The sequence below is a fragment of the Podarcis bocagei genome (assembly GCF_964188305.1).
Source record: "Podarcis bocagei genome assembly, chromosome: 1".
NCBI lineage: Eukaryota > Metazoa > Chordata > Lepidosauria > Squamata > Lacertidae > Podarcis > Podarcis bocagei.
In genome coordinates this window covers 116,172,405-116,183,060 of record NC_138125.1, presented here as the reverse complement: position 1 = coordinate 116,183,060, position 10,656 = coordinate 116,172,405, and the positions used below count along the sequence as shown (strand labels likewise).

At 41.9% G+C, this 10,656-nt stretch overlaps 1 protein-coding gene across 2 annotated transcripts in view; it reads right to left on the bottom strand.

Annotated features, from left to right (window-relative positions):
* Window positions 1-1,360: 1,360 nt before the first annotated feature.
* FRZB (frizzled related protein) overlaps window positions 1,361-10,656 on the bottom strand; it is a 33,820-nt gene continuing 24,524 nt past the window's right edge. For both annotated transcript variants that reach the window (XM_081183168.1, XM_081183169.1), the window contains 2 exons: window positions 10,398-10,461; window positions 1,361-3,262 (listed from right to left, as the gene is read on the bottom strand). In XM_081183168.1, the coding sequence (XP_081039294.1) occupies window positions 3,152-3,262; window positions 10,398-10,461 (175 nt within the window). In that variant the 3' untranslated portion in view covers window positions 1,361-3,151. The remainder of the gene's footprint in view (window positions 3,263-10,397; window positions 10,462-10,656) is intronic.

Genomic DNA, 10,656 nt, shown 5'->3' with positions numbered 1-10,656 from the left:
AGCCAGACGAGTTTTAAGATATATCGGGGGCTGGGGGTGTCCACATATGAACGATGTGCTCCCAGACCTGTTTTATAGAGAAAAGGAACCCATGTCTGAAAGAAGCCCTGGACTGAAATCCATAGAATAGGACAGTAGCATATGTTCTGAAAAATCCTCAGCGAGTCTTCTCAGTATTGAGGCCTGCATGAGCCTTGCTAGGTGGAGACATCACCTGATCCGGCAGGTGTATTATGTGCAAGCTCCATGTTAGAGGCAATGTGCCACGGAGTATCAGCAGCCCTCGAGGAGCCATCATTTGGGTTCCATGATGGGAGAAAATTGGGTTAGGCATGTAAGGCAATAAATCTTCTTGTCCGGGACACCTAACTTATTACTCTTTCAAAGTCTGATGGGAAAGCAGCTGTGGTTCTCAACCTGTGTGTCCCCAGATGTTGTTGAACTACAACTGCTATCACCCCTAGCTAGCAAGGCCAGAGCTCAGGGATGATGGGAGTTGTAGTCCAACATCTGAGGACCCACAGGTTGAGAACCACTGTTCTATAGAGTGCCATTATCCACTGTCCTCCTTCATCAGCTGTGGTGTGATGGTCCCCAGAAGGGTTTGGCAGCAAGTGAAAGACAGATAACAGGACTAGAGAAGAAGAGTTTCCTCTCCTCTCATTTCTGTTTCAATAGCATCCCAAAGATGCTTGAACATGCTCATTCTCCCCCACCCACCACCACCTGAAGAGCCCTAACCAAGTTGGGTCTGTTCTGAATGGCTAGATCTTGGATGTGGCCTTCCCAGGGTCTATCGCCTGCTGTTATTCCACTGGCAAATAATGAGTCCTGGCAAGCAAAACGAATTATGAAGACTTTGCGGACATGTTCCAGCCAGGCATAAACATTCAAGGAGAGCACAAAGCAATGCTGGTGAGGGGCATGGCCCGTGAGAAGTGGGTGTGGCCTCAGAAGAGTCTCGAGGGGCAGAGAGGCCTGTGATGCCACAAGGCTCCTTGGGGTTGGCTTGTTTCTTGCTGCAACAGAGCAGCACAACTAGCGTAGCTAGCTGGGGGGTGGGACACACTGGGTGCTTGGCAGGCTGTTGGGCAGCACAGTGGCTGCTGGGCATTGTGGGGTGGGCTTTCAAGCAGCAGGGAAGCTGGAGGTCAGCGCTGGGCGTGTTGGTCATTGCAGGAGGTGGAGCCACTGCCCATCTCTCAAAAAGCCAGCTACAGAATTTTGGCAGCTCCTCTAAATAAAGCTCAACTTTGGTCCGCACCAGGCATCAGTGGGGGTTCCTATCCCACTTCAAGTACCCTTCAGGGAATTCATTTCCAGCAGAAGGCACCGTTGCTATTAGTGAGAAGGCTGACAGTTTGTAACATAAATGTTTTTATTTTCTGCTAAAATATTTGTTTTGTTTTAGTTCAGTATTCTACTGATATTTCCGTACTTTAATATAAAAATAATAATAGGAAGAGGCAGAATTACTTTTTTTTCAACTATTGGCACCATTACGGAAAGCTTAAAGGATGCGACGATCGGAACTGAAATATGTCAAAAAGCTATTAAAATGTATGTTTCCTGCAAGCGGGTGGGGAACGAAAGTCAGGATAAAGTCTCTGTTCACTGAGAAACGTGGCATGGTGCTTGGCCGTAATTTTCATAGCAGTGGCCGTTATTCAGTTATGCATCTCCAATGCTGACCATCGAACGCTGCTGTTGAATGGAGCCGCTGAAACACAATCAGAACTACAATGTGGAAATGACACAGTGCAGGTTTCTGCCCCAAAGGAGGCCTGGTGAAGATAGTCTACTCCTGTGGCTCCAGAACAAAAGAAGGGGCAGGGGGAGCAGGTTTAACATAACTTCTGGCAAGACTTCACAATTCTATAAACCTTTCCCACAAGGATTAAGACATTCAGAAATGAGTCCTCTGTGCGGCATTCGTCATGGTTAACGTTTTAAAGCTAGACTTAATGTGAGTGGTTTATTGAAGAGGAATCGACATTTAACAGGCCTACTCCAATAGGTACGGGTAGCTCTTGGTATAATCTCTTTGTATAATCCTTCTTTTCCATACTGCCAACAAGGGTTTTAACGGGTTGAGGGTGTGGGAGGGTGAACTCTTAACGGGTAACACAACCTCCCCCTTTCTCAGTTTAATTACAAAATGCAGAAAATGTGATGCTATGTTTGGTCCAACCTTCTTTTGCCCACTTGGCTAAACTTGCAAATCATCTTGTCTTCTCTTTTGAAATTTTGACTGTTAACCCTCACAGTTCCCAAGTCATGTATACATTTGGCCCTTTTGTTTTTCAAACCCAGGAAATGTCAGGATCTGAGTGTCTGTGTGACTGTGACCCAGTTCAGACGATTTCGCCGACTCCCAAATATAGACGCCGAGCGTGGTAGGGGAACTAAAATGCACCCTCCGGCCCAGATCTCAGTGGCACAAACGACTGAATCACACAGTTTCTCCCCAGCCTGGAATGATATACACTTGGGGCCTGCACATACTGAATTTCAGACGAAAAGCCCTATGTAAATAATTTGCAGCAAGCTGGGGCATCTCACCAGTGTGCCTGGTGAGAGGGCATATAAGGCACAATCTCACTCCTTCGCTGCACGTAGCTTTTGCCTACAGAGAAGGTAATCTGACCCAACCCTGTGTCACTGTTTCCATTCCAGACCTCTGCGGTGGCCTACCCTTGGTTTACGCATAGAAGACAATGCATGAACGCATCAAGTCCCTCTGCTGAAAAGAATGGGGCAACTTGAATATTGCATGGGTTCAGAGCACATAAACAGATTCAGTTGACGATGGCTCTGGCACCTGCTAACCGTGTCACATTTGCCTTTTTTTTCAAAACAAAAACAAAAACACCACTCTCATAGAAATGGTCCACAGATATTTGTGAGGATAATATACCAAAAAATAAAATAAAAAATTCTGCGTGTCTATACTCCTACAAATACAAGGGGCCAGAAAACACAAGAAGAAGATAAAACTAATCTGGACTACAACATGATCTCATAGTAAACAATAGAATACAACGTGCAATAGTGCAATTTCTTCTTTGCTGCTCCAACAAGGCAAGTCTTTTAATTTATAGAAGTCCATGGACTGTTATTATTTTTTTCCTGACATGTGACATTTTTGCATCTAGTTGTGCCTTTGCCGCGGGTTGGTGCTTCTGCTGGATTTTTGAGCAGAATCGCTTTGTCCAGGTTCATTTCTGCCCTTCCCAGGATGGCGGAGTTTCTGATCCCAGCGCTGAAAAATAAGAACAAACAAACGTCTATTTTAAAAACATTGCTACAAAGCTCATGGAGGAGGTCCTGATGCAGGTTTCGCCTCCTTCTAAGAAGAAGTATCTGAAGAAGTGTGCATGCACACGAAAGCTTATACCAAGAGCAGTGTATCTGAAGAAGTGTGCATGCACACGAAAGCTTATACCAAGAACTAACTTAGTTGGTCTTTAAGGTGCTACAGGAAGGAATTTTTTTTATTTCTCCTTCTAAGAGTTTGCTTGAGCTTGATCCCTCCCTCTTTTTCAATAAACTCTGTTTTATTGCTGTATCCTTTACAATGGTGTATCATTCCTATTAATATTTTGATCTCCAAGGAAACATACATGCCTCTTTTTAGAAATGTTGGCCGCCTCCATGCATTGCTATGTCAGCATTTACGTCAATACTAGTTCTACCAAATAATGTCCGACTTTCCCTTTAAAATCAAAATTCTATAGTAAAACAAGAGGAATAATTCCTTGCCAAAACAACTGCAGCTGCATTTGCCCTCTCCCCTCAAAAAAGTATGTGCTGCTTCTCATCTTTTGAATAAAAACAATTCAGACTATGCTTAAATGCTAACAAAAAACCTTTTATATCTCTGTGTGAAGGTGAATTGCTTTCATATTTCATTTTTTATTAAAAGGAACATCTCAGTGAGAATATGTCTATCTAGTGTCTCTCCTCCGTTTCTTGTTAGAATTCCTACTCTCGAGTAGGACAAGCTCCTGACATTTCTGGTCTAGCACATGAAGTTCTGGATCCACATTGTAAAAGTGGGTTCTTAGTACTGAAACAACTGTTTTAAAAACTGCGAATAGATCTCACCTATACTTTTGCTTATATAAGCATAATAAGAGTGTATATTTTTATAGTTGCAGATGGGTTGGCGTCACATTCATCTTTTGCTGAAAATCTGCCCAGAATGATTCTCCACCAAGCAATTGGTTATGGTAATTAGCGACCATCACATAATGTTCTGGGTTTGCACATAACACTAAACCATGAGTTATTAAGCTATGCTTTGTTAAACTGGCTTAGTATGTTTCACTATGCTTTATTTGCTACCAAGAAGCCACAATCTGAAATCATGATTTGTTGTTGACTTTATAAACCTCGGTTTACTTCAACTATGGCTTGGTGTTCTGGGTGAACATAGCACCCTTCCTTAATCATCGGTGACCACCTCACCTCAGATGCTCCCCACAACTGCAAAGGAATGAGGCAAGAGCCGCTGAAAAACAAAACAAACTGGGGAGAAATGAGCCAGGGTTTGTCTTGTGTTGCAGTTTGTGGGACAAATCATGCACTGAGAACTTTCCTTGTTATACTGAGTGGGCGAGGAAACACCATGAAGATATTTATCACCATGGTGAGTGTAATGTTTTCTTGGAATCTTAGTTTGGAAAAAGTTTGTGCTAAAACTGCCCCTGGATTTTTTATAGTATAAACATCCTTTGAGGAGGGATACTGTCGGGTAGGATAGGACTGAAAGAAGGGCAGTTGTTTGAGTTACAGTGGTACCTCAGGTTAAGTACTTAATTCGTTCCGGAGGTCCGTACTTAACCTGAAACTGTTCTTAACCTGAAGCACCACTTTAGCTAATGGGGCCTCCTGCTGCTGCCGCGCCACCGGAGCCCGATTTCTGTTCTCATCCTGAAGCATAGTTCTTAACCTGAAGCACTATTTCTGGGTTAGCGGAGTCTTTAACTTGAAGCGTATGTAACCTGAAGAGTATGTAACCTGAGGTAAAACTGTATTTGAAATATGTGCCCATTACCTGTTCAGTGTAAGGTGGCTTACAAAAAAAAAAGTGTGACATAATAAAAACAGCAATGTATACAAGAGATAACCATAAAATTTGCAACAAAATAATTTAAATGCAGCTGGAGTCAAATGCACCATAAAACATGCCAAAGTGACAATATTATAGATATGTAATAGATATAGATGTAATAGATATAGATATTATAGATATATATATATACATTCAGCCTTTAGTTTTATTTATTTATTGGAACTCATCTTCACTTGGTTTGGCCATGCTCTCCATGGCCTCCAGATCTTAGTGGACTCCAGCTTCCATCAGCCCCCAACTAGCACAGGGATAGAGGAGATGGAGTCCATTCCCGCCTCTGGTGTAATGCAAAACAGCAGCAGTTGTTTTAATTAACTACATCAAGTTAATTAACTACATCAACAGTTTTAATTAACTACATCAAGTTGGTTCCCACTATTTTGAACCAAAGGTGGCTTCTTATAATTGAAGAAGATGATAGTTTGAGATGCAAAAACAGAGGCAGTATTTTGTACTGTATGCTTCAGTCTGCATCTGACGAAGAAGAAGCAACAAAATGTGCAATGAAGACCACACACACCTTATAACAATCTGACCCAATACAAGACGAGTCATAATAAAAATGTAACTTTAAAATAAACAACTTATATCAATTAAAGTAGTATTAAAAAAAAACCCAATCCATTAGAATACAATAAAATTAAATATCAGCAAATAATGATGAAATAGAAATTCACTCTTAACAATTACAATGCATAATTACTAAACTATAATCTAAATAAACAAATAAATGTCTGTCATTAAGGTGCTACAAGGCTCCTTGTTCTTTTTGATGCAACAGCCTAACACAACGACACCTTTGGGTATTACCTCTTTGTTTGGCTAACTACTGTGTTTAAACCCCAAACCCTGCCCCAAATCTATTTTGGGGGTAGGGGGTGGTGGAAGAGGTAGCAATTCCATTTTTGTTATATGCACCAGCCTATTTAAACCACAGCAAGTGGTCCAGCTCAGACTGAGGTCGTTGCATGATTTATACACACAAGAATGTTTGTAAGATTAGCCCCAGGGGTGTTATTAGAAACACAAGAAAACAAGAAATAGGATACATCTATATTAATGAACGGTGCATAGACACACGATTCTTAAACATTGCCCTCTCCCCCTCCAGCATGCTTTTAATCAAGCAATCCCAGGCCACCTTAGCGATCGTATTAACTGTGCAAATGAACTGGCCAACACCAACGTGATGACTCAGCCAGAAAAGGGCCTTTAGTTTTATTTGTTTTTTAAAAAAATAAAGCCTAAGTGAAGCCACCTGTTGAACCATTTGAGAAAACAGAGCAGAGAAAGCCGTCAAGTGATGTGAGTGCAACAGCTGGGCAAGACAGCGACCATAGTATGAGGGACAAACCACAACTTGTGGCTTCTAGGGCTGGGGGCCAAGACTATATGTTTTGACCCATCTCATGTTCACACTTGCCCTTCCAGGAACTGTCACTGTGGGTTTCTTTTCAAGCATTTTCTGTCTTCCTGGATTCCTTCAAATTTTAATCTCTCCATATATATATATATATATATATATATATATATATATATATATATTCTATCCTTCACCATGAGCTTGTTTTCTCCTGCTCTGGAAGGCAGGACCCTAACCAATGGATTCAAGTTACAAGAAAGGAGATTCAGATTAAACATTAGGAAGAACTTTCTGCCCAGTATACCTGAAGGAGCGTCTCCACCCCCATCGTTCAGCCCGGACACTGAGCTCCAGTTCCGAGGGCCTTCTGGCAAGTCCCTCACTGTGAGAGATGAGGTTACAGGGAACCAGGCAGAGGGCCTTCTTGGTAGTGGCGCCCACCCTGTGGAACGCTGTCCCATCAGATGTCAAGGAAATAAACAACTATCTGACTTTTAGAAGACATCTGAAGGCAGCCCTGTTTAGGGAAATTTAATTTCATGTTTGATGTTTTATCATGTTTTTAATATTCTGTTGGGAGCCACCAGATAGGCGGGGTATAAATAATAAAACATTATTATTATTATTATTATTATTATTATTATTATTATTATTATTATTATTATTATTCGACAGTGGAATGGTCTCCCTGGGGAGGTGGTGGACTCTCCTTCCTTAGAGGTTTATAAGCAGAGGCTCGATGGCCATCTGTCAGGGATGATTTAGTGTTTGCGCAGGGTTTTTGTGTCAGAGTCATGTAGGTAGGTCCTTTATTTATATATTTATCAGTTGACAGCACAGTGTCAAAAAAAGGGGGGGGGAGATTCCAGCTATATCTGTCAGACAGAGTGGTCAACAATGGATGAAGGAACTAAGTGATGACAGTGTAATCCTGTCAGCCAAAATGGAGGGTGCTATCCGTCTCTGCTGCTGAGCAAACTTTAAAGTATATTTTCTTGCAAATTCCAGTTCCTCCACCTCCTGAGAATCTACCTGATGGAAATGACAGGACTGTCATTAGAACATTATCTCTCCTTGGGAGTTTATTTGCACTCCATCTCCAGCTGCTAGTCAGGAGAAGGCCACACCCAGGCTGACAGGACTCTTATTTTATTGGACTGGACTCTGTATTCCCTTGTGGTCCACGTATCTCTGTGACACGCAGACAGTAGCCTTTTGCACTCCTTGACCTTTGGGCCTCATGGGGGGGGGGGGACGACAACAACAAACAACAACATTTTCCTCTCCTCTTTGGACCTATATCTTCTAATCTATAGATTTGCTAGTTGTCAGAAGGGCAGTCGAGACTCATTGTTTTTCACCCAACGCTGGTTGCCTCCCTGTAAGCTCATCATTCCAGAAATCTTTTTTTTAATCTGTTGGCCCTCGCTAAAAGGCAAATGCAACACTACAGATTCATAGCTGAGATTGTTTTAAGAAGTTGCTAATCCCACATGCTGGGGTCAGGATGCTGAAAAAGTGGCTTCAGAGCAAGGATTTGGAGAATATGACATTAAATACAAAGTGCATATGAAAAGCCAAGTCATTCAAAAAACGGGGACTTGAAGTTCCCGACTTAATGCTCTCCAAACCACTGAAGGGACAAACTGAGTAAACTCAATGAACTATTGTTTCATATTCTTGGCAGCGGCAAAAGAAACAGAAGAGCAAACACAATTGAGAGAAACCGATATGGGGCTTAAAGAACAGTGACAACTTGAACGGAGGCAGCAAAAGGATCTCTACATGGTCAGATATAACTAGCAGCAATGGATAGAAACCACTGGTAACCTGTTCACTGGTGTTGTATCCACTTTCAAATGGAGTTAACTGGGGTGGTATTGGCTATTAATCCACCTGGCCAAAAGCAGCAGTGGGTTTACTGCTGACAGTAACCAGAGACTTGTCCTCTTTAAAGAAATTTGTAATAATAATAGCAATTTATTACTTATAAATTTATTACTTTATAAATTTATTACTTATAAAGCCACTCTGGGGGGCTCCCAACAGAATATTAAAAACACAATAAAACATTAAAAACTTCCCTAAACAGGGCTGCCTTCAGATGTCTTCTAAAAGTCAGATAGTTGATTATTTCCTTGACATCTGATGGGAGGGCATTCCACAGGGCAGGCGCCACCACCGAAAAGGCCCTCTGACTGGTTCCCTGTAACTTGGCTTCTCGCAGTGAGGGAACCGCCAGAAGGCCCTCAGAGCTGGACCTCAGTGTCCGGGCTGAACGATGGGGATGGAGACGCTCCTTCAGGTATACTGGGCCAAGGCCGTTTAGGGCTTTAAAGGTCAGTACCAACACTTTGAATTCTGCTCAGAAACGTACTGGAAGCCAATGTAGGTCTTTCAGGACCGGTGTCATATGGTCTCAATGGCCACTCCCAATCACCAGTCGAGCTGCTGCATTGGATATTAGACCCAATTGGCTATTTGAAGGGTCCAGAGGCTTCCTTGCATGCAAAGAAGCATACAAAGTCTCCCACAGAGCTGAGAGCATGGAGGGGACTGGAGGGGACAGGAAGTTCCAATATTGTGTGCACGGAACTTGCACTGGATACAGCATCACAGGCATCATTTCGTTACTTTCAAAAGAGCTTCTCTGGTCACCTGGCTGCTTCCTGGCCCAGTTCTGAGTGCTGATGTTTTACTTCTAAAGCCCTAAATGACTCAGTGCCAAGCTGATTCTTCAATATCAACTTAACCATATTCTAACATCATCTGCAGAAGCCCTTCCCCTGGACACCTTCACTTCCAAAGCGAAGCATAAGGCGTGGGCTTTTTCAGCTGTGACACCCTGGTTATGGAATGTATGCCCTTCTGGGGGAGGGGGCCTTGCCTGGCACTAATATTGTTTTTCTTTTAAGCACCAGGCAAACAGCTATTTATGTGTCTGGGCTTATAAAACGCTTTTCACATTCTTTTAAGTTTCATTGACTAAACCTTTATCTGCTGACCTCATATCTCTCTTTTTCTCTCTTGCTCTCTTTTTATATATAAAAATGCATTAGTGGTGTGTTTTTTTGGGGGGTGTCATATTTAAATCTTGTAAACCACCCAGCAATAAAAGGCTGGTATAAAAAGTTTTAAAAGCTTTAAATAAATAAAGGCTGGATTATGATCAGAGAGATATTTGTACACCCTGCTACCTTCCAAGGTGCTGTTGGAAGGCGAATGTTTTCTGTTGCAGATTCCAGGCTGCAAAAGTGCCTGTCTGTTATCTTGATGGCATTCCGATGCCGGCAAAAGGATATATTTGCTCCAGGATCCTTTTGCCTTGTGAAATCTTTTATTTGTCTAGTTCCCAAGCAAACAGAGACTTCTCCGGCTGACCTCAGGGGATGGGCAGAGTTGTTTTGGGGTAGGAGGGGTGTGTTGTCTTTTAAGCATCCTATTTCTAAGCCATTTAGAGTTTAAAGGCGATTGTCAGGCTTATATTCAAACTGCTTTATTATATAAACAAGTAGTAATGTGCATTTTTTTATCATCATCATAGCAGGTGTAATCACAAAACACTGGTACTAATTTGATGATTTTCACATTTATTTTGAATGTTGACATGGTTTTTGGGCCTCAGTTTAGTCTTAAGTCATATTTCGTTTTATGGCACATGAATAAATATTAATATATTTGGGGGTGGAATCTCTTTACAGCAATCTTTGGCATGTTTACATGTTCATTTATACTTTTCAGAATAAAGAGTATGGTATGAGATTTGGGATCACTGAGAAGGAGAACTTCATTTGCTCTGGAAGTCTTCCCCGTGTGTTGATGAGTGATGCCAAAGGCTGGATCCCTCTGCAAGCTTAGGTCAAACATGATCAAACAAGTCATGAAACTTTGTCTTACCTTGACTTTTTTACCAAGTCGATCCTTCCATTTTTCAGCTATGGAGCCTTCTACCAAGAGCAACCTACACATTTACAGGAAAACAACGTCAACAATGCATCGTAATATATGATGATATGATATGATATGATATATGATAATGATATGAGGACGTGATGTGATGTGATGTGATGTGATGTGATACACACACACACACACACACACACACACACACAAGCATAATGAATATATTTAGGGACAAAGGGAATGCTTTATGTTC